Source organism: Geotrypetes seraphini, chromosome 4 (genome assembly GCF_902459505.1).
Source record: "Geotrypetes seraphini chromosome 4, aGeoSer1.1, whole genome shotgun sequence".
Lineage (NCBI taxonomy): Eukaryota > Metazoa > Chordata > Amphibia > Gymnophiona > Dermophiidae > Geotrypetes > Geotrypetes seraphini.
In genome coordinates, this window is record NC_047087.1 from 143654612 (window position 1) to 143682477 (window position 27866).

Consider the following 27866-nt stretch of genomic DNA (forward strand, 5'->3'; position numbering starts at 1 on the left):
TCTCCCCATAGATAGAGATTCTACTGCAGCAGATAGAATATGGTCTCAATTCCCCAACATACAATGGCCTGAATTCAACAAATACTACAAAAAATACAGCCAGCCATGCATCCTGTGACCTCAACAACTGTCCACCATATCTCCTAAAAACATCCAGCACAAAATTCCGTGCTCATCTTCTAAACTGGATACAAATCTCGCTAATAAACGGCCACTACCCTACCAACCTCAGCGAAATCATCTTCACCCCGATCCTCAAAGACCCCAAAGGACCGATAGACCAAACAGCCAACTACAGACCCATTGCCTCTATTCCACTACGTCAAAATAATAGAAGGACTAGTTGCCAAATTCCTCTCCAATTACCTAGAAAACCATAACATACTCCATGCCACACAATCCGGCTTCAGAAACAACTTCAGCATGGAAACACTACTAGGATCTCTCTTGGACACAGCCAGAAAACATCTCAGCACAGGAAAAAAAATGATGCTCATACAACTAGACCTTACCGCTGCATTCGACTTGGTGGACCATAACATTCTACTTCAAATCCTGGATACAATAGGTATCACAGATAAAGTATACACACGGTTTGAAGGATTCCTTAAATCAAGAACCTATAGAGTAAAATCAGACAAACAAAAATCTGAACCTTGGTCTATCCCCGACTCTCTTCAATCTCTATACAGCCTCCCTCAGCTCTCACCTGGACAAACAAGGCATAACCTCCTACAGCTATGCCGATGACATTACCATTCTCAGACCCTTCGATCAACCTGAACTCTCCATGGCGAACACAATATACCAAACACTAAAATCAATAGCAACTTGGATGAAAGATCACAAACTGAAATTGAACCCAGATAAAACGAAATTCATCCTCCTAGAAAACAACAAAATACCAACCATAACCAACAAAGTAGCCCCCTTTCCCTCTCCCTATCTCTCCATGGCCCCTTCTGTCTCCTCCCAGAGCAAAGCTGTCCCCAGCACACCTCCCCCCCAAAGCAGCCCCCTTTCCCTCTCCCTATCCATGGCCCCTTATGTCTCCCCCCCCAGCACACCCCTCCCCCCAAAGCAGCCCCCTTTCCCTTTCTCTCTCCCCCTGGCTCCCGGTATTGATCCCCTTCTTACCCTCCCCTCCATCCCGGCGTCTTCTGGCCTGCTCCTCTTCAAAGCAGCCTGCGATCGTGGTGGCCGGCTTTAGCGAACCTCGCAGGCTGCTCTCCCAACTCGTTAGCACGTTCCCTCTGATGTGATCCCGTGCGTCAGAGGGAGCGTGCTACTGAGCTTGGAGAGCGGCCTGCGAGGTTCTTTAAAGCCGGCCACGATCGCAGGCTGCTCTGAAGAGTATCAGCTGCGGCGAGTGAGGTGACACGGCGAGGACGCGGGCAGGCAGCGAGTGAGAGGCAGCGGTGAGTGAGGGCGGGCGGTGACGCGCCGAGGACAGGGAGAGAGCACAGTCGCGCGCCTTCAGCCCCCGCATGCGCTGTGAGGTTAGAATGTTGCCACAGAAGCACACCTCACGGCGCCACACTGCACGAATTTTCGAGAGCGCATGTGCGCTCTAGCATTTTATTATATATGATAAGATTATATTGTGTGTATATGAAGAAATGGATAGAAGAAACTGCATTACAATTAGTACTATTATGGGAACGGGTCTGGGGTGGGTCTGGGGCGGAGCTTGGGTGGGGGTACTCAGTTAGTATTTGTTAGACTTAGGAGGTACTTGGCTTGAAGAAGTTGAGTAACACTGTCCTATAGTACCACTTCAGTTTCACCAGTCTCTGCACTATAGTCATAGGTAGTTAACAGTGTGCTTTGTCACTCTTATTTTGATTAGAGAATATGATACGAGGTTTGGATGAAGATGAGACGAACTTCCTTGATGAAGTCTCCAGAAAACAGCAGCTGATAGAACAGCAGCGACGTGATGAAGAGATCAAAGAATTGAATGAGTTGAATGAATATAGAATATCCTTTGTCCAAAAAGGTTTAATGGCCAAATAACTGGCAATATTAGAAGATTTATTCTGTAGCTGTAGCTGTTGCTTCACAAACTTTACAGAAGGGTGTCACTTAAGAGAATTACACCCCCACCCCGTCCCCATGACTTTTGTCGCTATCCCCGTCCCTGCCTTATTCATGTAAGCTCTACCTTAATTGCACAAGCCTCAAACACTTATGATTTTAAAGTGAGGCTTGTGCAGATGAAGAGAGAGCTTGCAGGAATGGGGCAGGAGCAGAAAAAGAACTCTCTGGGACGGGAAAATGAGTTCCCGCGGGGACAGGGAAAAATGTGTTCTCGTGTCGTCACTCAAATCTTCCAACTCCTTCCCTTCAGCATTGGAGAACAGCTCCCCCTTCAATTCTTCCTTCTGTAAGTGATCTTTGGTGTGTTCTGATCTTCTCTGCTTTCTTTTTCTTATTTTCAGGTATTTTTGCCATCTGTTTTAACATAACACAACACAACTTTATTCTTCTATGCCGCCATAATCAAACAATTTCTAGGCGGTTTACACAGTAGAAGACTGGACAATCAGCGAAATACAAATAATCAAAATACAACAGTTTTCCTAATATATTCAATGTATAATTTTGATTAACAGTAATATCCTCATTTAGAAAATAAATTTATCAAACGGCGCTGACTTAATTACTTTTCAAAATGCACCATAAGACAACATAACTCCACCAATATAATTACCCTCCCCAGGACTGCTGCATACTTGCTTGAAATGCAAGGGTCCTATCCAAAAAAGTCTTGTATCTGCAGCCAGTAATTTTTGGATAAGCAAATAAATTGGAATTCCTGGTTATCCTCGTTGGACTGTATAACACAAAATGAGATAAAAGGTAATTTGGGGCAAATCCCCAAACCAGCTTAAAACAGATGCAAGAAAATTTGAATAGTACTCGTACCTCCACCAGGAGGCGCAGTGGTTGAAGCTACAGCCTCAGCACCCTGGGGTTGTGGGTTCAAACCCCGCGCTGCTCCTTGTGACCCTGGGCAAGTCGCTTAATGCTCCATAGCCCCAGGTATGTTAGATAGATTGTGAGCCCACCGGGACAGATAGGGAAAATGCTTGAGTACCTGATTGTAAACCCGCTTAGATAACCTTGATAGGCGGTATATAAAAATCCTAATAAACTTAAACATTAGTCAGTAGTAAGGACTAATATGGTCATTTTTCTTCAACCCAAATATCAATCGGACAGCCGTATTATCCCAGGACAAGAAGGCAGCTATTCTCACATATGGGTGACGTCATCGACAGAGCCCGGATGTGGATGCCTCGCAAGCAGACTTGAAGTTTTGAGTTGCCTGCACCGCGCATGTGCGAGTGCTTTCCCGCCCAGCGCAGGGCGCATCTCCTCAGTTCTCAGTTTTCCACGGAGCCGAAAAGTCCGTCTTTGACTCTCTGCGTTTAACTTCGTTCACTTTGTGCCTTCTCTCAACCGCGTTTTGTGTTTTTTTCCTCATGAATCGCTGTTTTATTTTATTTCTTTTATTTTAGTTTTAAAAAAATAACAATTTTTTTCTTCTTCCGTTTGTTTTCCAGGACAGGCCGCTCAGCCGCAGCCTGAGAGCTTCGATTTTGCGGCGGCTATTTTTCCTTCTATGTCCCGGCCTGCTACGGGCTTCAAGAGATGTAGCAAGTGTCAGCATGTGATCTCTCTTACGGACCCTTACGGATGCTGCCTCAAGTGCCTTGGGCCAAAACATCATCATAGGTCGTGCCTGCCTTGCCAAACACTTCAGCCTCATGCTTTCAAGCGTCGTTGCATTTTGGTGGACAAGCTCTTCGAGATGGAGTCTCCTACTGATCCCTCGATTTCGAAGGCGTCTTCAGCCTCGACTTCCACCGAGGCTCCTTCTGCGCCTACTGCTTCCACCTCGAGCCTCATCAGACCTTCGTCGTTTGCAGCGGCTCTTGCTTAGACATCATCTGCTGTATCTTCCTCTGTTTCCTCAGGTCAGATAGCTCAGCAGTCAGTTCCGCCGGTGGTGATTAAAGTGTCTAAGACTCCCAAGTCGAAGCACACTCACACTACCTCGAAGGAACCTCCAGAACAAAGCAGGTGGTCCGGTTTCAGACGCAGATCCATCCTTGCCGGCTTCTTTCCAGACCATCTTAGAGAAGCAGTTTATTCAGTTCCTTACTAACATGGGACCCAAACTGCTTCCTCTTTTCCAGCCTGGGCATTCAGCAGACTCCCGCGAGGTCGAGCCGCTTTCTTTGCCCCAGTCTGAACTTACACACTCTTTGCAGGGAGCAGAGTCTCTGCGAGTGTCTGGTCTGGCATCCAAGCACGTAAAGTAAGGCGCAGATTCTTTGTGAGTGCCTCGACGAGAATCTTCACACTCTATACAAGGAGCAGAGTCTTTGAGAGTGCATCGAGGTTCCTCCTCCAAGCCTTGGAGCTTCAATCTACAGCCTCTAGTCCTATTCATACATTGGCATCGGTTGCCCACATCTCCGAGGCGAAATCTCCTCGATCCTCGAAGTCATGCATCTTCCTCAACCTCCGACAGAGTCTCTTAAGCTTCCACTTCATAAGCTTTTGAATCAGACTTTTGGTCGTTGCATGGAAACACCTTTTTTCCATACCAGCTGTTCCAGGGAAATTGGACTCTAGGATATAAGACTGTGCATCGCAAAGGGTTTGACAATTCTCAGTTATCTCATCAATCCCTGCTGGTCGAGTCCTCCTTGAAAAGGTCCCATCCTTCTAAGGTTTAAGCCACCGTCCTCCTGGAAGGGAAGGGATAACTATGGACAAATTTGGACGTCACATCTACCAGAATGTTATGATGTCCTCTAAAGTCCTCAATTATAATTTTTATTTCATCACTTACTTTGAATATCTTCTTTCTCTTCTACCAAAGTTTTGAATTATTTGGATACCCAAATGCATTTTGAATTTCAGGGAGTCATTGCTTCTTTCACTCAATTATGTCTGCATCTCCTCCAATCATCTTATGATGCCTTCGAGTTATCTATAGCTATGCGTCGTCTTGCCTGGCTTCGTACCATTGACATGGACTCTAACCTTCAAAACCGCTTGGCTAACATTCCTTGTGAGGGCAACGACCTCTTTGAATCCATCGAGGCAGCCACCAAGAAATTATCTGACCATGAAAAATCATTTGCTTCTATAGTCAGACCTAAGCCAAAGTCAGCTCCTACCAAGCCTGCACGTCCTGCTCTTATCTATCAAAGGCGTTTTGCTCCAAAGCCGGCTCCTTATACTCGCCTTCCTCTGAAAAAACAGCAACCTCAGAAGCAACAGAAACCCCAACATTCTGCTGCACTTAAGGCTTCTCAGCCTTTTTGACTGTTTACAGAGGATAACCTCCACCGTTCTGTCTCTGTCTCCTTTTCCCCCTATAGGAGGTCGTCTCCATCATTTTTACAACCGATGGATGATAATTACATCCGACCATCATCAGAGAAGGATATTCTCTTCATTTCACTCAGGTTCCACCAGAGCTTCCTCCAAGAGAGTATCCTTCCAATCCATCCTAGACTGCCCTTCTTCTTCAGGAAGCTCAAGCTCTACTTTCTCTCCATGCCTTCGAACCAGTTCCCTTGGAACAGCAGAACAGGGGGTTTTACTCCCGTTACTTCCTTGTTCCGAAGAAGACGAGCGATTTGTGACCCATTTTGGATCTCAGGGCTCTCAACAAATTTTTAGTCAAAGAAAAGTTTCGAATGTTGTCCCTGGCATCTCTTTATCCCCTTCTCGAGCAGAACGACTGGTTATGCTCTCTGGATCTCAAGGAGGCCTACACTCATATCCCCATTCATCTGGCCTCCCGTCAATATCTCAGATTTCGGGTTGGGAATCTGCATTATCAATACAGAGTACTACCCTTCGGCCTGGCCTTGTCTCCCAGAGTGCCTGGTAGTTGTAACGGCAGCTCTCTGGAATCATGGTCTTCAGGTATTTCGCTACCTCGACAACTGGCTCATCAAAGATTCCACATCTCAAGGGGTTATTGTAGCGACTACCTGGTTCCTACAAAGTTTGGGATTCGAAATATCTTTCCCAAATCTCAACTTCAACCCTCACAGAATCTACAATTCATTGGAGCTGTTCTGGACACTGTCCAATTCAGAGCATTCCTTCCACAACAACATCTGGAAGCTCTTCTTCAACTCTGTCATACAGTGTCTTCCCGCTCTTCCATCTCAGCGAGACACATGATGGTACTTCAAGGTCACATGGCTTCCACAGTACACGTGACTCCTTTTGCCAGACTTCACCTCAGAATTCCTCAGTGGACCCTGGCATCTCAATGGACACAAGTTTGCGACCCTCCTTCCCGATACATTTCAGTCACTCCTTCCTTCAAGAAGTCTCTCCGTTGGTGGATGCTCTCTTCCAATCTTTCCAGAGGCTTGCTTTTTCAAACTCCCCCTTATCAGAAGGTCCTCACGACAGACTCTTCGACCTACATTTGGGATGCTCATCTAGATGGTCTCCGTACTCAAGGCCACTGGACCAGTACGGATCGTCAATGTCACATAAATCTGTTGGAACTCAGAGCAATTTCCAAGGCTCTCAACGCTTTTCAACATCTTCTTTGCGACCAAGTGGTCCTCATCCGGACGGACAACCAAGTTGCCATGTATTATGTCAACTAACAAGGAGGGACGTGCTCTGCCTCCCTTTGTCAAGAAGCGCTGAAGAAGCGCTTTCACGTCCGATTCTTTATTTAGCCATTAAATAGGCTAAATAAAGAATCGGACGTGAAAGCCATAAAAGAAAAAAGAAAAATTGCTTGAGATAAGTGATTTAGCTGCCTATTAAAATAAGAATACACTGTGTATATGCTTTAACTTTAAAGCGGATATGATTGAATTTTAGTATCTTAACTTCACCTTTAAAAGTTTTGGATTTTTAGTCACTATATTTAAGTTCTATTTAAGAAAAGTTTCAAAAATTCAATTGGGGTATGGGCCTATGACTGGAGCATGGAGCTATAAGGATACGCTGATAGTCGAGTCTATGATAGGACTACGCGTATGCTCCGAATCTGAGGCCCTTCTCCCTGAAAAAGATTAAGATACTTACGCAGTGGATGTGTTATATTAAGTGGTAACTATTCTCTATATGAGTAAGTAGCTTGGAGGTCACCCATATGTGAGAATATCTGCCTGCTTGTCCTGGGATAAAGCACAGTTACTTACCGTAACAGGTGTTATCCAGGGACAGCAGGCAGCTATTCTCACAACCCACCCACCTCCCCTGGTTGACTTCTCTGCTAGCTATCTGAACTGAGGAGATGCGCCCTGTGCTGGGCAGGAAGGCACTCGCGCTTGTGCGGTGCGGGCGACTCGAAACTTTGAGTTTCTTCAAGCAAGTCTGCTTGCGAGGCGTCTGCATCTGGGCTCCGTCGATGACGTCACTCATATGTGAGAATAGCTGCCTGCTGTCCCTGGATAACACCTGTTAACGGTAAGTAACTGTGCTTTCTGCAGTATTCTCAATTTTCTCAAGATTTTCTTTGGGGCTCCAAAATAAACAATATTATTGTAATCTAGTATGGATAAAACTAGTGCCTGCACTAATAATCTAAAAGGTAGAGGATCAAAGTATTTTTTGATGGTCTTTAATTTCCATAGTTCAAAAAAGCATTTCTTTATCACTGAATTCGTATGTTCTACCATAGATAGTTATGAATTTAGTATGACTGCCAATATTTTTATAGATTTTGAGATTGGGTAGTCGTATCCATTTAAACAAACCGATGGTCTGATTATTTTGTCTTTTGGGCTTGCCAGAAAATTTTTTGTCTTTTCTGTATTGAGTTTCAATTTAAAATTGATTGTCCATTGCTCTATCTCGGTCATGATATGAGAAATGTGTTTTAAAATATCATTAGTTAAATCATTTAAATAAATTAAAATAGAGATATTGTCAGCATATATATAAAAGTTTAGATGGCTTTGGTGCTTGGAAGTTCTTTTCTTGGGATTACTCTGCCAGGGAAAGGATGCAGTCCTGCCTGGGCGGATTGCTGCCTGCAGGCCAATCTCACGCTGAGTGCCTTTGGAGCCAGCCTGCTTTGTGTCTCTTCAGGAGCTTGGAGTCCGTTCACCTGGGAGCTTGCTCACCTGCTGATTTATCAGAGGCTTGAGCATAGGTTGTGGGGCCCCTGTGTAACAACCCTCAAGGTATCAGGCTGCATATTTTCTCCTCCCAACATGTCATATGGATTTTCAGGGGTGGGAATCCGTGGGCAGGGACTACTTGACCGGCAGCCAGGAGATCTCCAGCAGTGGACTTAGCACTTTCTGAAGCAGAAATCCTTTCCCTGTAGGCAGGCTGCTGCAGGTACCAGAAGTCACAGTGAGTACTACCATTATTCCCTATGAAGAAAATCAGGGGATTTGAAAAAGCCAGATTCAAGGATTTCCGGGGTTAAAAGAGTCAGGTTCACCTACCTCTAAAATCCCTTTTTGGACATTTTTTGTTTTTCAGATGAGCTCCCATGGGCCGTTTTTGGCATGATTTTTCTAGTGGTGGCTATCTTAGAATTTTAGTGCTTTTTTCCAAGTACTTTTTTAATGCCTCAAAACCCCTCGTTTTGCCTAGGGATCATCTGCAATGGATTCCCCAGGCTAATATTACTCTAATCCAAGTATTTTTTGTGCGGGTTTGCCGATTGAGTGGCCATGCTCCATGTGCTGTGGTGCTTAGGAAGCTTTGGGGCTCAGCCTCTCTTGAGTCTTCCAGGCTGCTAGCACCCTAAAGAGCTTGGTCTTTGGGGAAGAGATCCCGTCGAGGTTGCATTCACCGAGGGGGCGAAACGCAAGCACATGGAGGCAGAGGAGGCACTACCTCCCCAGTCAGGTGTCTTGCAGGGGTCCTTCTGGTCCAAGGATTCTCCGATTTTTGCAGTCTCCTATGGAAAGCTTATTTAATGGACCCGGGAAGCACTGCCCTGCCTATGTTCGTGCCAGCTCTGCTAGATTGATCTTCATGGTCCCAAGCAGGCCACTCTGCCTCAGAGCACACCAGCTCCTAGTGTCAGTGACCATTGCATTCTTGGATAATTTGGGGTCCCTTTCAGGGACAGGAGTTCAGGAGGCAGTGGCGGCTGTGGATCACAGTCAGATTGGCTTCTGTTTTACTTGTCATTTGACACCCTCTGTGTATTGAAGCTGGATCTCCAACAGCCCTCCACCTCTCAGTTTTCCATTATGAGCAGCACTAATGCACAGACCACTTTTTTTCCAGCTCATCCAGACATCACCTCCTTAGTTACTGACCAGTATGGAGTCACCTGAACGCTCCTAAGGTGGCTAAAGCTATGTCTAATCTTTAACCTATGTCTCCGGAATTCCAGTAGCTGTTTTCACAGCCAAAAGTGTATTCCGCAGTAGCACAAGTGACTAAGTGCACTTCCCTTCCTAGTGAGGGGAGTGATGCTGAAGAATGTATAGGACTTTAAGGTGGTTGTCCTTAAAAGACAGTTTGAAGCGCTGGCTTTAGGTATCACGATTGACAGAAGCTGTAACATGAAACCCCAAATTAACAAAATAATAAAGACATAATTCATGACCATGAGAAATTAAGAGAAAAATCTTATCATTCTTCAAAAAGAAGCAATTCCTACTATTGGTACAATCTCTAATCCTTGGGATGCTGGACTATTGCAACATACTATACCTACCATGTCCCGCGACAATGATGAAGCAGTTGCAGACGGTGCAGAATACAGCCCTGAGACTTGTCTATTCACTAAAAAAAATATGACCATATCACAGAGGCATACCATGACTCGCATTGGCTTCCAATAGAAGCAAGAGTGAACTTCAAATTCTACTGCTTACTTTACAAGGCTATCAACGGAAAAAGCCCAACTTACTGGAATAACAGACTAAATCAATCCTCTTCAATCAGACACAGAAGAACCTATTCACTATTCACCATCCAAAAATGTCAAACGAAAAAAACTCTGACAACTTAACAGCCTCCAAAGCAGCTAAGTTGGACAAACAACTCACCACTCTGTTATCTTCATCCACAGATTACAAAACCTTCAAGAAAGAAATTAAAACCATACTCTTCAAAAAACACGTTAAACCTATCCAGCACACTCTATAAACCCTTAGTACTCTCTAATTTTTTCTAATTACCAAACATTATCTAAAACCCATAATTATCCCTTAAAATTTTATCTCTTCGTTTATTCTATTACTTCAAAATTGAAATGTAATTCTTGTTTTTAGTTTGGATGTAATCCGCCTTGAACCGCAAGGTAATGGCGGAATAGAAATCACTAATGTAATGTATCAAAGCGGCAGCAGCGGCCTCCTTTGTAGCATGGGCCTGTCATTGCGAAGTAGTCCTTTGGAGCTGGGGGACACCTGATTATGGAAGGAGTGGATTATGTGGTCGATGCTCTCTAAGACATCATTAGAGTCGTGAGCAAGGTTTAGGCTTACTCTGTTTCAGCTTGCCAAATGCTCTGGATCAGACAATGGATGGGCAATTCAGTTTCCAAGGCCACTCTTAGCAGATTACCCTTTAAGGGACAGATCTTTTTGGCAAAGGTTTGGACGACCTTATGGCCAGCGTGACGGATCACTGTCCCAAATCCCTCTCAGGGGTGGCAGAGACAATTTTCATACCTTTCGGAGATCCCACTTGTTTTCCCCCAGTTCTTCCCAGAGACCCTTTCAGGGGTCAGACAGAGATTTGGCAATTACAGGTGCTAGCAACCCTTGGGTTCACATGGCGGTTCAGCCAACAAAAAGCCACAATAAAACCAGGTTGATGGCCACGCCCATTACATTGGCAGACAGCTGTCGATTTTCTGAGGGGAATGGGAACAGATCTCATCAGACTGTCGAGTTCTGGGCATTATTCAGGAGGGGCACAAGATTTAGTTTTCTCAGCCCCCTCCAGATCTGTTCGACTCCTGAGCCGAATGACCAGAAAAGGAGGCCAGGGTCCAAGCAACGGCACAACGACTCTTGGGCATTCATACTATAGAACCAATTCCTGAAGACGAAATTGGCTCCAACAGATATTTCGTATACTTCATAGTACCCAAGAAAGGCACAGAAGATTGGAGGCCTATCCTGGACCTAAAGTCAGTAAATGAGGCACTAAGAGTTCCATGCTTTCATATGGAGACAGTCTACTTAGTTATTGCAGCAGTGACTCCAGGGGAATTCCTGGCCTCCCTGGATTTAACAGAGGCATATCTTCACATTCCCATTTTTCCAGATCACAGAAGATATCTAAGATTCCATGGCCTGCAGAGACACTTCCAGTTTGTGGTACACCCTTTCAGATTGGCCACAGCACCACGTACCTTTACCAAGGTAATAGTGGTAGTGGCTCAACTACACAGGATGGGCAGACATGTGCATCCTTACCTGGAGAATTGGCTTATCTGGGCCTCCTCTCGTCAGGAAGGCGAGCACGTGATTCAGAAAGTGGTGGATCTCCTTAGACTTGGTCCACTTCTGGAAAAAGTCATCTATAGCCAACTTAGTGCTTGGAATATCTAGGAGCCTGCTTCGACACAGTGCAAGGCCTTGTCTTTCTTCCCTAGTCATGTAGATAGAATCTCTGGAAGCAGATCTTAGATATCCTGGCCTTAGTGAACCCCACTGCTTGGCATTACCTTCAAGTGCTATGCTCAATGGCGGCCTCCCTGGAAGTTGTTCCCTGGGCAAGAGTTCATATGCAGCCACTCCAGGATTCTCTTCTTTCCAGGTAGTCACCGCAAAGGCACTCTATAGCAGCTTCCCTGGTCTTTGGGGGCAGAATGCAGCTTACATTATTGACTCCAGGGCTTTGATCTTACGGCATGGCTCTTGAGTGCATGGCCCTAACACATAAGGGTACTTAGAGGTAGTTATTGTGACTCTACTTAGAACAAAGAAGCCTGTGAAGTTGGTGGCTTATGTGAAGACCTGAAAGGATTTTCAGTTATTGTGCACCAAGGAGCAGGTGGAGCCTGAGAGGGCTCACATCCCGTTGATTCTAGCATTCTTGCAAGCCGGATTAGAAAAGGGCCTAGCGGTTTCATCTCTCAAGGTGCAAGTAGCAGGCCTCTAATGCTTTAGGGCTCAGAGAGGTATGCAGTCGCTGGCATCTCATCCAGATGTCAATTGATTTTTGAGGGGGGTGCTCAGGTTTCATTCCACCTCCTTCTGCGTAGTCTGTTTCCGTTGTTCTGAAGCGTGTCTCTCGAGCTCCATATGAGCCCCTGCCAGATGCATTTCTCTTGGATCTTACAGTCAAGACCGTGTTTTTGATTGCCATAATCTCAGCAAAGCAGATCTCGGGAGTTACAGGCTCTCCTGTAGAGAACCTTTCCTCAAGTTTACGGAGTCTGGTGTTTCTCTGTGTACAGTCACTTCATTTCTATCAAAGGTGGTTTTTTCCTTTCACGACAGTCTAGAAATTTGCTTATCTGTGTTTCACCCCACTGGCTCAGCAAAGCAAGACAGGATTTTATCGAGGCTGGATGTGCACAGAGTCGTATTCCACTACCTGAAGAGGACTAATGATTCTCACCTCACCGACCACCTTTTTGTGCTGACCAGCCAATTGAGATGGGAGAAACCACCTTCCAAGGCTTCAGTTGCTAGATGGCAATTTTTTCTTCCTACATTGCCTGTGGAAAACAGCCTCCTATCTCCATCGCAGCTCATTCAACTAAAGGCGTGGCTGCTTCCTGGGTGGAGTCCTGGGATGTTTCTCCTAATGAAATCTGTAGAGCAGCTACCTGGTCTACTCTCCATACTTTTACGAGGTTGTACAGAATGGATGTGGTGGCACGAGAGGATGTTGCTTTTGGGTCCTCGGTACTGCAAGCAGGCTCATCTGGCACTGATTTAGTACATCAGTTACAGTACAGAAGCCTTTGTCTTTGTATCAAAATGGAAGATTAGGTTCTTACCTCATAAATCTTTTTGTTATAAGAGATAGAATTCTATATGGCCCACCCTGTGCAGATTTTTTTGATTTGCCTGATTTCTGCCTCGGATGTTGCCAGTGTCCATCATGAGACCTCTTCTCCTGTATTTAAGATTTAGCAGAGGCATGAGGGCACCTATTCCCTTTCTCCTTTGGAGTTTTTCATATGGCTCCTATTAGTTGCATTTAGCAGGTTGGTTCCTAACTACTTATGTGCCTAATTTGCTTTTCATTGTTGATTGTTAATTGTTGTTAATCATTGTTCTTTTGTCATAAGTAACAGAGCAGAACAGATTGTGGGGGTTTTTTTTGCTGGGGAAATTTCCCATGCCCCTCCTTCTCTTTTCTTCTGTTTCAGTACAGTTTGATTGCTTTGGTACTGACTGAAGAGGAAACTATTTTCCAATGCTGAAGGGAAAGAGTTGAAAAATTTGAGTGACACCCTTCCAATTACTCTCTCATGAGAAATGTTAGATGGGTGGGGAAGAAAAATAGGAAGAGAGGGATGGATAATAAGAAGGTAAAAAAGCAGTATAATTTTTATTGTTTATAATGTGAAGGAAACTCAGATCTTTAAATTCTGAAATATTTAATGTCAAAATATTTCATCATTTTAACTTCAAAAGGTTTATGTTCCTGGATGGTTTTGAAATTTCCTTTTAGTACTGCCTTTGAAAGCTAATAAAAAAAATATATTGTTAGCCTAAAACACATCTCAAGAAATGGGAACACTCTAGACTTGCTGTTTACGGATGAATGTGAGTGATATTTATAATTCTTTGCTCCTTTCAGGGAAAATGTATAACTCTGTAGCCTCAGAGTTGACACAGTCAAGTGAGGGCCATGATAGCACTTTCTGAGTCTTTTTATTAATTCAGTTGGAATACTGTTAATACCAGATAAATTGTTTTTCAATAAGACTTTAATCTTCATCCAGTCACCATCGATCCTCTCGATGCTCTACTCCTCAACATCGATCCATTGCATTGAAGGTAAAGTTCTCCATCAGTGCATTGATCCACTTCATCGAGATATCGACGTTCTACTCATTGCTCAAAGTCAAGGAAACACTGATCTCCATCACATACTTCTAAACAAAATTTATTTATTTATTTAGATTTCTATCCCGTTCTCCCGGGAGCTCAGAACGGGTTCCAGTTGACATTCACAGTAAAGTTATAGGACAAAAATATTATAGGCATTTGAAGAAGCGGCAGGTGAGGCGACGTAGAGAGAGAAGGGGAGGGCAGATCAGATCAGTACTGGAGTTGTCGAAAGCGTTGAGCCCCTCGAAGCACACTATCACCAAAGCTGCTTTGACTCTGATTTACAGACTGAAACAGATGCTGATGTCTCTAATTCTGCAACTGAGACTTATGGACACACCTTTGGAACTCTCTCCTTAGAAATCTCCACCAATGTCAAGATCTTATATTGAAAGACTGTCTTTCACTAAATTTATTAGGCAGTTGGGTAAAGACTTGCCTGTTAAACTGGAAGCTGACTACCTTCAGTGGTGAATATCAGAGGCTTTAGACTATAATGAGCCTCCCAAAGAGCTTCTCAAATTGCCATTACATGGTATTCTCAAAGAGAGTCTTCATAAGAATTGGGAAACACCTTGACTATTACAGTGGCTCCCAGAAAGCTGGATTCTGTATACAGAATCATTTCTTCTCTGGGGATTGACAAACCACAACTCCAACATCAATCATTATTTGTGGAATCAACTTTAAAAAAGTCCTTTGCTTTGAAAGTCTGTGCCTCAGTGCCACCAGGGTATGAGGTCCGAACTAGAGGTCTGCACGGGGATCGCGGGGGTCCCGCGGGAATCTCCCCTAACCCACGGGACTCCCACGGGGACCCCCCTCTGGCCCACAGGGACCCCCCTCTAGCCAACGGGACTCCCACGGGGATGGAAGGCTTTGGAAGCAGGGTTGGTTCATCCATATAATATAATGGACACGTCAGCCTTAGTAAAAGAGAGGGGTTTATAAGTTAATTACCTGAACAGAAAACAAAAAAAGGGTTCCACCAAAGAGATTCCACAAGGAAAATAGCAGCGCAAACACAAAAGAAACTGTGGAATTGATGATCCTGTCAGAAGTAATTGCTGCTTTTTATGGGGATGGGCAGGAATGGAGGTAATTCCTTGCGGGAATGGGTGGGGATGGAGAGGATCCAGGGGGGGGGGGCGGATGGGGACAGAGAGGATCCTGGCGGGGATGGGTGGGATTTCTGTCCCCATGCAACTCTCTAGTCTGAACTATGGATAAATGGACATCGCCTTTATCAAAATTTCATGTTAGTGAATAGGGTGCTTTACAATTTCTACCTATCCTGTTACATGAAACATCTGGTACGGAAATTCCTGCACAACATCTTCAGGAATTTCACATCTTCCGCACTCTTTCCCAAACCAGAAAGTTGAGTTATCTAGAGCAGGGGTGTCAAAGTCGGTCCTCGAGGGCCGCAATCCAGTCGGGTTTTTAGGATTTCCCCAATGAATATGCATGACATCTATTTGCATGCACTGCTTTCATTGTATGCTAATAGATCTTATGCATATTCATTGGGGAAATCCTGAAAACGCAATTGGATTGCGGCCTTTGAGGACTGACTTTGACACCTGTTATCTAGAGCTTCCACTATGTCAGTGGCGATGAAATGCCTGGCATGGTTGAGGGTCTCAGATATGGACATTATCCTTCAAGACAGGGTCTTGCATCTTAGGGTTTGTTAGTATATATTAGTACTTTTAATTTCTGGTCCTGTATTTGCATGGGATTATCTGTGTTCTGGTAGGAATAAATATTGAGAAGCATACACGATTATATTGTGTGTGTGTGTGTGTGTGTGTGTGTGTATGAAAAATGAATGGAGAAAATGGTGTTACAATTAGTACTATTATGGGTGCAGGATCTGGGGCATAGATTGGGTGGAGATGGGCAGGGTCTGGCCCACGACTTAGCCCAGTGTTCTTCAACTGCCGGTCCACAGACTGATGCCGGTCCACAAATAATTATTTTATTTCCGCTGGTCCATAGGTGTCAAAAGGTTGAAGAATACTTAGCTAAACCATTGTCTTCATATCAGAGGCAGCAGAAGAAGCAAAAGCAACAGCAACCTCCAAATTCTGAACCAGCAGCTCCTCAAAAACCTCCTCAGTCTTTTTGATGGGCTCATGGAGAGCATAGCTGCCGTTCTTCTCTCTCAGCTTCTCCCTCAGCCAATTGGAGGTCAGCTCCATTCCTGTTTGGTGCTGATAACAGACCTCTGGGTTATCAAAGTCATTCAAGAGGGTTACTCTCTTCATTTCATCATTACACCTCCAGATCATCCTCCAAGAAAGTCTTATTTAAACCCTCAGCAGACATCCCTTCTTCTTTGGGAGATAGAATATCTACTTCTTCTGAATGTCATTGAGACAGGGTCTACGTCCAATTTTAGACCTCAGGGGCCTGAACAAATTCTTAGGAAAGGAAAGGTTTTGCGTGCTGTCTTTGGCAACTTTATATTCCCTCTTAGACCAGAATGATTGGCTTTGCTGTCTGGATCTGAAAGAAGCTTATACACACATTCCAGTTCATCCTGCCCACAGGAAATTCCGCAGATTTCAAGTAGCCCAGGAACACTTTCAGTACGAGGTTCTGCCATTCGTCCTGGCATCCTCGCCCAGAGTATTCACCAAGTGCCTGGTAGTAGTGGCAGTGGTTTTACGGGCTCAAGGTCTTCAGGTTTTTCCTTATTTCAATGATTGGCTAATAAAAGATGCCACTCCTCAAGGGGGTGCTCTCAGAAACACAATCAACAATCCTCTTGCTTCAACAGTTGGGGTTCGAAGTCAACTTTCTGAAATCTCAACTTCAACCTTTTCAAACTCTACAATTCATAGGAGCCCTGCTCGACACTATTCAACTAACATAAGAAATGCCTCCGCTGGGTCAGACCTGAGGTCCATCGCGCCCAGCAGTCCGCTCACGCGGCTGCCCAACAGGTCCAGGACCTGTGCAGTAAATTTCTATCTATACCCCTCTATCCCCTTTTCCAGCAGGAATTTGTCTAATCCTTTCTTAAACCCCAGCACCGTACTCTGCCCCATAACGTCCTCTGGAATTGTATTTCAGGTGTCCACCACACGTTGTGTAAAGAAGAACTTCTTTGTTTTGAATTTGCCCCCTTTCAACTTTTCCGAATGCCCTCTTGTTTTTTTATTTTCTGAAAGTTTGAAGACTCTGTCCCTCTCTACTCTCTCTATGCCCTTCATGATCTTGTAAGTCTCTATCATTTCCCCTCTTAATCTTCTCTTTTCCAGGGAAAAGAGTCCCAGTTTTTCCAATCTCTCAGCATATGAAAGGCTTTCCATCCCCTTAATCAGTCGTGTCGCTCTCCTCTGAACTCACTCGAGTAATGCCATATCCTTCTTAAGGTACGGTGACCAATACTGGATGCAGTACTCAAGATGTAGACGCACCATTGCCCGATACAGCGGCAGGATAACTTCTTTCGTTCTGGTTGTAATACCTTTCTTGATTATACCTAGCATTCTATTTGCTCTCTTAGCGGCAGCTGCACACTGTGCTGTCGGCTTCATTGTCATGTCCACCATCACCCCCAAGTCCCTTTCTTGGTTACTCTCATTCAAAAACATCCCTCCCATTGCATAATTATACCTCGGGTTTTTGCTTCCCACATGCAATACTTTACACTTCTCAACATTGAATTTCATCTGCCATCTCTCTGCCCATTCCCCTAGTTTGTCCAAGTCCCTTTGCAATTCTTCGCAGTCCTCCTTTGTCCAAGCTCCACTAAATAGTTTGGTGTAGTCTGCAAATTTTATTATCTCACACTTTGTCCCTGTTTCTAGATCATTTATGAATATATTAAAAAGCAGCGGCCCGAGCACCGAGCCCTGCGGAACACCACTCGTGACCTTTCTCCAGTCTGAGTAGTGGCCCTTCACCCCTACCCTCTGTTTCCTACCTTCTAACCAGTTTCTGATCCATCTATGCACGTCTCCGTCCACCCCATGGTTCTTCAGTTTCCGGAGTAGATGTTCATGAGGCACCTTGTCAAAGGCTTTCTGGAAGTATATGATGTCTATGGGGTCTCCTCTGTCCATCTGTTTGTTAATTCCTTCGAAGAAGTGCAGTAAGTTAGTCAGGCACGATCTTCCCCTGCAGAAACCATGTTGGCTGGTTTTCAGAAGTTCGTTTCTTTCAAAATGTTCATCGATGTTTTCTTTTATCAGTGCTTCCGCCATTTTCCCCGGAACCGAGGTCAGACTCACCGGTCTGTAGTTTCCCGGGTCCCCTCTTGATCCCTTTTTAAAGATGGGCGTAACGTTGGCTATCTTCCAATCCTCCGGAATCACACCTGTTTTCAGAGATAGGTTGCAAATTTGCTGCAGTAGTTCCGCTATTTCCTCCTTTAGTTCCTTCAGAACCCTTGGATGGATTCCATCCGGACCCGGCAATTTGTCAGTTTTTAGTTTTTCTATCTGCCTGCGCACATCATCAAGGCTCACTTCCATGGATGTTAACTTTTGTGCTTGATTTCCCTTGAAGATTTGTTCAGGTTCCGGTATGTTGGTTGTGTCTTCGCTTGTAAATACCGACGAAAAGAACATGTTAAGTCTTTCTGCGACCTCTTTCTCTTCCTTCACCGCTCCCTTCCGGTCTCCGTCGTCCAGTGGTCCCACCTCCTCCCTAGCCGGCTGTTTCCCTTTAATATATCTAAAGAACGGCTTGAAATTTCGTGCTTCCCTGGCTAGCCTCTCTTCATACTCTTTTTTGGCTTTTCGAACCACACGGTGACATTCTTTTTAATACTTTCTGTGATCTTTCCAGTTTCCCTCAGATTTGTCTTTCTTCCATTTTCTGAATGAGTTTTTCTTATTGCCTATCGCTTCCTTCACTATTTTAGTTATCCACGCCGGGTCTTTTGTTCGACTCTTGTTGCACCCTTTTCTGAATCTGGGGATATACAGATTTTGCGTCTCGCTCACCGTATCCTTGAAAAAGGACCAGGCATGTTCTACTGTATGCCATTTTTTTGGAAGTGTTCCTAAGTTTCTTCTTTACCATTCCTCTCATTGCTTCGTAGTTTCCCTTCCTGAAGTTAAAAGTTGTCGCTATGGTTCTCTTTCCTTTCAGTATTCCTATTTCCACCTTGAACTTGATCATATTATGATCGCTGTTTCCCAACGGTCCCACTACTTCCACTTCCTTTGCAGGTCCCTTTAGCCCATTTAGGATTAGATCCAGAGTGGCATTTCCTCTCGTCGGTTCTCTAACAAGCTGCTCCATGAAGCAATCTTGTACAGCCTCCAGAAAGTCTGCCTCCCTAGCGCATCTTGAGCTTCCAAGACTCCAGTCTATCCCAGGGTAGTTGAAGTCTCCCATAATAACTGTGTTACCGCTTTTGCATTCTCGCTTCATCTCGGCTTCCATTTCTTCATCGATTTCTCCGGTTTGTCCGGGTGGACGATAGTATAGACCTATCTTTATTTCAGGCCCTTTCCTTCCTGGTATTTTAACCCATAACGATTCTAGCTTGTTGGCCGTCTCTGCTGTGTCCATTCTTGTCGATTGTATGCTTTCTTTTATGTATAGTGCTATTCCACCGCCTTTCTGTCCTAATCTGTCTTGGCGATAGAGTTTGTACCCCGGCAGTGCTGTATCCCATCTGCTTTCCTCATTCCACCATGTTTCGGAGATTCCAATGATGTCTATGTTCTCTGCAATGGCCATGGCTTTTAATTCTCCCATTTTGTTTCTTAGGCTCCTTGCATTAGTATATATGTAATTTAGCTCCTGGAATTTTGTTGCCTTCATTTCCTTTCCCTGTGCTTCGGTCTTTAGATTCTTCTCTTTGGTTACGATCTTTCTAATCTCCTCTCCTTTGTTAGTCGACTCCTGTAATTTGTCCCTTGTTTCATCCCAGCCTTTTTTTTCCTTAGTATCTTCACGAGATACCTTTTTCCGAATCATCGACGCTTGGTCGACTGTCGGCTTTCCCCTTCTTGTTAGTTTAAAGCCTGTTCTATTCCTCTCTTGACGTTGTTTGCTAGAAATGTAGTTCCCGCTGCGCTCAGGTGCAGTCCACCTCTCCTGTGGGTGCAGTCCATCTCTCAGGGTGTTTCTCCCTCAGCAAAGACAATTTGATTCAGCTTTGCAACCAGGATAATCACCTTCCATGCATCTCGGCCAGGCAGATGATGGTTCTATTGGGCCACATGTCATCCACGGTCCATGTTACTCCCTGTGCGAGACTTCATCTCAGGACATCTCAGTGGTCTCTAGCATCTCAATGGTCTCTAGCATCTCAATCCTCTACCACAGGGGATTACAGCCACATCTTCACTTTGGCAATCTCTGCAGTGGTGGATGAACTCTTCAGATCTCTCCAGAAAGTTTTTATTTCAAATCCCTCCACATCAGAAAGTTCTGACCACAGACTTGTCCAAGTATACTTGGGAAGATTATCTGGACGGTCTTCGTACACAGGGTCACTGGTCCGCCCAAGAGCAACAATTCCACATCAATCTCTTGGAACTTGGGGCCATTCACAATGCTCTCAAAACTTTTTTTTGTACATTATACCAAATCAAGTCCTACTAATACGCACGGACAATTAAGTGGCAATGTATTACATAGACACTAATGAGGAATGGGTTTTCTTCTTCTTTGTCAGGAGGCTGAGAAGATTTGGCACTGGGCTATTGCTCACAACATATTCCTCAAAGCAAGGACTTTCTTAAGAGATCAGACTCCACAGGTGACCCTTGAGGAGAGGAATGCTGGCCTAGTGCCTAACCATCAGTAAGCCTGGTTCAAAGAGAGAGGTTGTAGAGGATCAGCATTAAACATAGAAACATAGAAATTGACGGCAGAAAAGGGCCATAGCCCATCGAGTCTGCCCATACCAATGACCCACTCCCTGATTCTTACTCCCCTATAGATCCCACATGAATATCCCATTTTCTCTTAAAATCTGACACGCTGTTGGCCTCAATCACCTGCTGAGGCAGCTCGTTCCAATGATCGACCACCCTTTCGGTGAAGAAGTTCTTCCTAGCATCACCTTGAAATTTCCCTCCCCTGATTTTTAGCGAGTGTCCTCTGGTTACCGTGGGCCCTGTAAGACTGAAGATATCATCTTTCACCTCTATAAGCCCCGTGATATATTTAAAGGTCTCAATCATGTCCCCCCTCTCTCTTCGCTCCTACAGTGAGTACATCCACAGTTTTTTTAACCTTTCTTCATACGTGAGATCCCTGAGCCCCAAGACCATCCTGGTAGCCATTCGCTGAACCGACTCAACTCTCAACACATCTTTCCGGTAGTGTGGTCTCCAGAATTGAACACAATACTCGAGATGAGGTCTCACCAGGGATCTGTATAGTGGCATTATGACTTCAGGTTTTCTGCTGACAAAACCCCTACGGATGCAGCCCATCATTTGTCTTGCTTAGGACAAAGCCTTTTCCACATGATTGGCAGCCTTCATATCATTGCTAATGATCACTCCTAAATCACGTTCCACCGTGGTCCTGGACAAGGTTTCACCATTTAGTGTGTAAGTTCTGTGTGGATTTTTTTTGCCTAGGTGCATTACTTTACATTTTTTAGCATTGAAGCCTAACTGCCAAGTTGATGACCACTGTTCCAGCTGCCGTAGGTCCTGTGTCATAAAGTCAGGCACACTGCTTTTGCCTACTATGTTGCATAGTTTGGCGTCGTCGGCAAACAGTGATACTTTTCCTCTAAGCCCTTGGGTCAAATCTCCTATGAATAAATTGAATAGAATCGGCCCTAAGACGGATCCCTGAGGTACTCCATTCGTCACTGCTGACGTTTTGGAGGGGGTACCGTTTACCATCACCCTTTGAAGCTTACCATCTAGCCAATCCCTTACCCATTCAGTAAGGGATTGGCTAGATGGTAGGCTTCACAGCAACCTGTGAACTGCATATATAATTTGCATATATTTGCTTGATGAGGGAGCTGTTGATAAAAAGGCTTTTTTGGATCGGTTTAGGACCTTTTTGAGACTTTGGGGAGTAGCAAGTGGGAGAGAGGCCTGGAAAAACTGTTAAATCAGGCCAAGCACACTATACTTCATGGGAGCGTGAATCCTCTCGCCCTAACCTGAATGTGCTCCTTGCGAAGAGACCTCTAGCTGGTTTCAGCCTTTTAGTTTGAGATTAAACTCTGAGGACTTTCTTAAGAGATCAAGCTCCACAGGTAACCCTTGAGGGGAGGAATTCTGGCCTTGTGCCTAACCCTTAGTAAGCCTGGTTCTAAGAGAGAGGTTGTAGAGCAGCGGTCTCAAACTCAAACCCTTTGCGGGGCCACATTTTGGATTTGTAGGTACTTGGAGGGCCGCAGAAAAAATAGTTAATGTCTTATTAAAGAAATAATAACTTTGCATGAGGTAAAACTCATTATAGTTTATAAATCTTTCCTTAATTGCTTCTGATAATTTCAGCTATACACAGCTGAAAGCAGTGCAACATGCAGAAAGATGCAGGAAAGCGCTTGCGTGAGGTTACAGCAGTGAGGCGGGCAACGTTCCAGAACAATGGTAACATACCGAGGGCCTCAAAATAGTACCTGGTGGGCCGCATGTGGCCCCCGGGCCGCGTGTTTGAGACCACTGTTGTAGAGGATCAGCATTTAAGATAGTTTCTGTCAACCCCCCCACCCCCACTCATTTAGCAACCTGTGAATTACTGTCTGCCTCTGGAACAAGGCATTACTTTGGTAGGATTTTTCTGCCCTTTTTTTTTTTTCTTACAGGTATAAGTTCTTCTGCACCACAGTATGGCTGGGAAACATATCACCAAAGCTGCTGCTCAGGTTACAACTTCTGCCTCTGTGCAGACAGAAAATGTTACCCAGGCAGAGGGAATAGTTCCATGTACAAGCTGTCTTCAGCTTGAATCCCTCATGAAGGAAGTAAAAGAACTGAGAGAGGAGGTGGCAAGATTGAGAAGCATCCATGAGAATGAGAGGTACATCGATTAAATGGTTCATGAGGTGTCAAAGATTTCCAGTAGTGGGGAAGAAGAGGCTGTGCTGAGGGAAGACAGCTGGACTCAGATTACGGAACACTGCAAGATTGATGCTGTGACTACTTCCGCCCTTGAACTGAAGAACCGGTATGTTGTCTTGGAAGTGGAGGAGATGAGAGCATCCCAAGGAGAGGAAGGACTAGAGCTTTAAATCCCAAAAAGTACTGGATCCGTGACCACTAGGAGGTATAAGGTAGTGGTAGTTTGCGATTCCCTTCTGAGGGGTACAGAAGCGTCCATCTGCAGACCAGACATGATGTCATGAGAGGTATGCTGTCTGCCTAGTGCCAAAATCCAAGATGTTTTGGAGAGCTTGCTGAGACTCATCAAGCCTGATGACTACCATCTGATGCTGGTCATCCACATTGGCACTAACGATACTGCCAGGTACCCCTGCAAATGTGTCAAAAGTGACTTTGTGGCTCTGGGAGAGAAGGTGAAGCAGTCAGGTGTGTAGGTGGTATTCTGGTCCATCTTCCCTGTCGAAGATAAAGGCCAGTACAGAGAAGCTTGCATCCCGGAGATGAATGCGTGGCTGTGTGGATGGTGTCTTCAAGAGCATTTTGGCTTCCTGGACCATGGGATGATCTTCAAATGGCTGATAAGCAGGGATGGTGTGCATCTATCAAAGAAGGGAAGAAGTGTCTTCGCCAGCAGGCTGGCTAATCTACTGAAAAGGGCTTTAAATTAGCAGTGATGGGGCAGGGTGATCAAAGCTCCCAGGTGAGTATAAGCCATCAGGTAAGTAAATCACTGAATACCTCTACATGGATGGGAAAAGGGGGCAATGTCTGGAAAGCAGTATATAATGCTCGAAGTATGGGAAACAAGATTCCAGATCTAGAAGCTGTGATGGAAGATGGTGAGTTGGATATAGTGGTGATCACTTACCCCTGGCACCTTTTTCTGAGCCCCCTGAATGGCGGACAGTGAATCTTCAGCATTGCAGGGCAGCCGCGATATCTTCGGCATCCGGCCTTCCCCCACACCGCCCACTGAATGGCTGACGTCAGCTCTTGCGGGACTCACGAGAACTGATGTCAGTCACTCAGCAAACGGTGCGGGGGCAGATCGGATGCCGAAGAGATCACGGCTGCTCTGCACTGCAGGAGATTCACCATCCAGAGAGCTCCGAAAAAGGTACCAGGGTGGGGGGATGATTTACAATCGCTGCACCCCATACACAGGTTTGTAAAACCCATGTATAGGCCGCGGCCTATATATGGGGAAATACAGGCTATACCAGGCTATAATCTGTTCAGGAAAGACAGGGTAGGAAGAAAAGGAGGGGGAGTAACATTATATATTAAAAATTATATTAAAGCCACACAATTGCAGGATCTGTAGGGCAAGGAAGAGGCACTGTGGGTCAATTTGGAAAGAGGGAATGGTGAATATATTTACATTGGTGTGATATACAGGCCTCCTTCACAGATCAAAAATCCACCATATTTCTATGATGCATAAACCTACAAAGCTATTTTACCTTATGTTAGGCTATGTCCTATGATAAACCCAGCCTCCACGCTGGTTTTGCCCGTAGAGTAGGCAATAAGATCCAATGCAGAAAAGCTGACCAGATCAGCTCTAGTGAGCAACTTGAAGCTGACTTCCCTTGCCCATGCTGTAGGAACAGTAGTGAACATGATCAGATTGATTAAGAGCAGGCAGAAACACAGCATTTGCACCCTGTCAGTATATCAGCTAGGGCAGCTAAAGCCAAGGTGGCTGTGCATATAAGAATAAGGCAGGACCTGGGGGAGCGTGAGCTGAAACAGCCTGCTGTAGAACCAAAGCCCATCCCCCTTTACAGGCTGAAGGGGAGTGGCTTTGGCCTGGTTAAAGACAGGTTGAAGGAAGCAGTAAAGGGAGTGGAGAGTGACTTGGCAGACATACTCAAGCAAGCTGAGGAAAGACGGGAGCCTTGCCCAGACCAGGGATATTCTGGAGTCTCAGACTGGCCCATGGAAGAAGTGGAAGAAAGTTTTCCCACTTCTAACTTCCAGGTTCCAGATGCTTTGGAGGGAATGGAAATCCAGGAAGCTTGCCCTGTCTCAGAAAGCCAATTAGAGCAAATGAAGATTAGCTAAAGCTGTGAGTAGCTGTGAAACAGCTGGTGGTTTGTTGGGTTTTTTTTCCTCTAGCCAAAGTATGCTCTGTTTGTTCTGTGATTTTGAGTTTGGCATTATTTTTCTTACCTGGGCTTTTGCTGTCTACCAATTCCATGTTTGGTTTGTACCAAAGAACTTTAAGCAAAGGAAGTGTTTTTGAATGCTGGATAAATCACACTGGGTTTGCTGTTGCTAATAGCAATCAGAGCACACCATTCAGCTGTGCTGTTTACCAATGGTTGCTACAGGAATCAGAGAGCCTTATGCAAAACGTATTTACTGCTACCACATCTCTCTGGGTGCCTCAGAAAAAGTATAAACTGTCAGCTGCTGGGTTATAACTCTCCTGTATGCCTTATTCTGTGAATGTTCTTGATCTACCTGGAATTTACTGCCACAGAGAAGTAACTCTGTTTCTTGAGAGCAGTTTTGCTTTGAATGCTGAGCAAGAGTGAAGTGCCTCATGCACGACAAGTTAATTTTGTTTTTCTTATTTCCAAAATACCTTTTGTAATATCTGCAGTCAGGACTGAGGTACATGACCTTATGCAAGGAACTGAATGCTTGTTAATAAATACTGCAGTGCTGGACTGGAGCTGGTTTAAAGCTCGTAATGTAATAGTGTTATCTGTGCTGTTTGAAAGAAGCATGTTTTCTTTTGACTTTATTTTGGAAAGCTGATTTTTGTGAAAGCTGAATGTTATTTTCTTTATGCTATATATTTGACCACTGGGGTCAGAATAAAGACCATTCCTGATTTTGAAAACTTTGTCTGAGTTTGAATATTTTTGATGAATGCAGCCAATATTTACCTATGCTCCCAGGTCTAGGCAGTTGCCTAGAGCCAAGTAAAACTCCTGAAGATACCCCTGGTAGTAGAGGACACGTCAGATCACTAGTTATTGTCATCTTTCAACTCCGCTCTGAGGGGTGTTGGTGACAGTCCACACGGAAAATGATGTAATTTAAACCACCATAGGCTATGTCTGTTCGGAAAATGCTGCAATTTTAAAACACCCTATGTCCACTAAGTCTATATTTCCAAATCTGTATGTTATGACTATACTGTAAAAGCTGAAATTTATACCTCTATGTACGTACTCCAAGTTTGTTTTTCCCACCAAAGCTTGTCCTGTTTATACTGTGAATGTAACTCTTGTAACCCATTCTGGATTCCTTTGGGATGATGGGCTAAATAAATGAATAAATAAATAAATGGGGAGTGTGTGGCACAGTGGTTAGAGCTACAGCCTCAGCACCCTGAGGTTATGGGTTCAAATCCTGTGCTGTTCCTTGGGCAAATCACTTAATCCCCCATTGCCCCAGGTACATTAGATAGAGTGTGAGCCCACCAGGACAGACAAGGAAAAATGCTTGAGTACCTGAATGTAAACCACTTAGACTATAAGTGGTATTTAAATGCTTAAATAAATAAAAATAAATAAATAGTAAACAATCAGAATATATCTAAAAAAGGGGAAGTCTTGCTAATAGGTGATTTTAATATGCCGGATGTTGATTGGGGTATCCCTATTGTGGGGTCTTCTAGAAGGAGGGAGATTTTAGATTCTCTGTTTCAGCAGTTAGTAATGGAACTCGCATGGAATGGGGTCATACTGGACTTAGTGCGTACAAATGGGGAAAGTGTTTCTGATGTTACAGTGGGTGATCATCTGGCATCCAGTATGGTTTAATACTAAGATGGGTATAGAGAGGGTTCATTCAAAAGCAAAGGTCCTCGACTTTAAAAAATCTGACTTAAGAACATAAGCAGTGCCTCCGCCGGGTCAGACCATAGGTCCATCCTGCCCAGCAGTCCGCTCCCGCGGCGGCCCAAACAGGTCACGACCTGTCTGAATCACCAGAAGGGGCTCCCTTGCCACCTTGGTTTCTCATTGAAGTCCTATCTTCCCATCGAAGTCCTAACCCTCCGGTCTTGCACATGCACGACCTGATTGGGTTTCTATACTTATTGCCTGATTAGCTTTCTATACTTGTGTTACATCCCAGCACCTCTCTCAGTATCCCATGATCCCTTTATCCCTCAGAAATCCGTCCAATCCCTGTTTGAATCCCTGTACCGTACTCTGCCTGATCACTTCCTCCGGTAGCGCATTCCAAGTGTCCACGACCCTTTGTGAGAAAAAAAACTTCCTTGCATTTATTTTGAACCTATCTCCCTTCAGTTTCTCCGAGTGCCCCCTCGTACCTGTTGTCCCCTTCAGCCTGAAGAATCTGTCCCTATCCACCCTCTCTATGCCCCTCATGATCTTGAAGGTCTCTATCATATCTCCCCTGAGCCTCCTTTTTTCCAGAGAGAAGAGCCCCAGCCTTTCCAACCTCTCAGCGTATGGGCAGTGTTCCAGCCCTCTTACCAGTTTCGTTGCTCTCCTTTGGACTCTCTCAAGTACTGCCATGTCCTTCTTGAGGTACGGCGACCAATATTGAACGCAGTATTCCAGATGTGGACGCACCATCGCTCGATACAATGGCATGATGACTTCCCGCGTCCTGGTTGTTATGCCCCTCTTTATGATGCCCAGCATCCTGTTGGCTTTTTTCGAGGCTGCTGCGCACTGTGCAGATGGCTTCAGTGATGCATCCACCAGCACACCCAAGTCTCTCTCAAGACTGCTGTCTCCCAACAATGCCCCCCCCAATTTGTAGTTGAACAACGGGTTCTTTTTCCCTATATGCATGACCTTGCATTTTTCCA

At 44.8% G+C, this 27866-nt stretch overlaps 1 protein-coding gene across 2 annotated transcripts in view; it reads left to right on the forward strand.

Annotated features, from left to right (window-relative positions):
* The window catches only part of PSME3IP1 (proteasome activator subunit 3 interacting protein 1), a 205278-nt gene that overhangs the window by 110736 nt on the left and 66676 nt on the right, over positions 1–27866 (forward strand). For both annotated transcript variants that reach the window (XM_033943762.1, XM_033943761.1), the window contains exon 4: positions 1850–1980. In XM_033943762.1, the coding sequence (XP_033799653.1) occupies positions 1850–1980 (131 nt within the window). The remainder of the gene's footprint in view (positions 1–1849; positions 1981–27866) is intronic.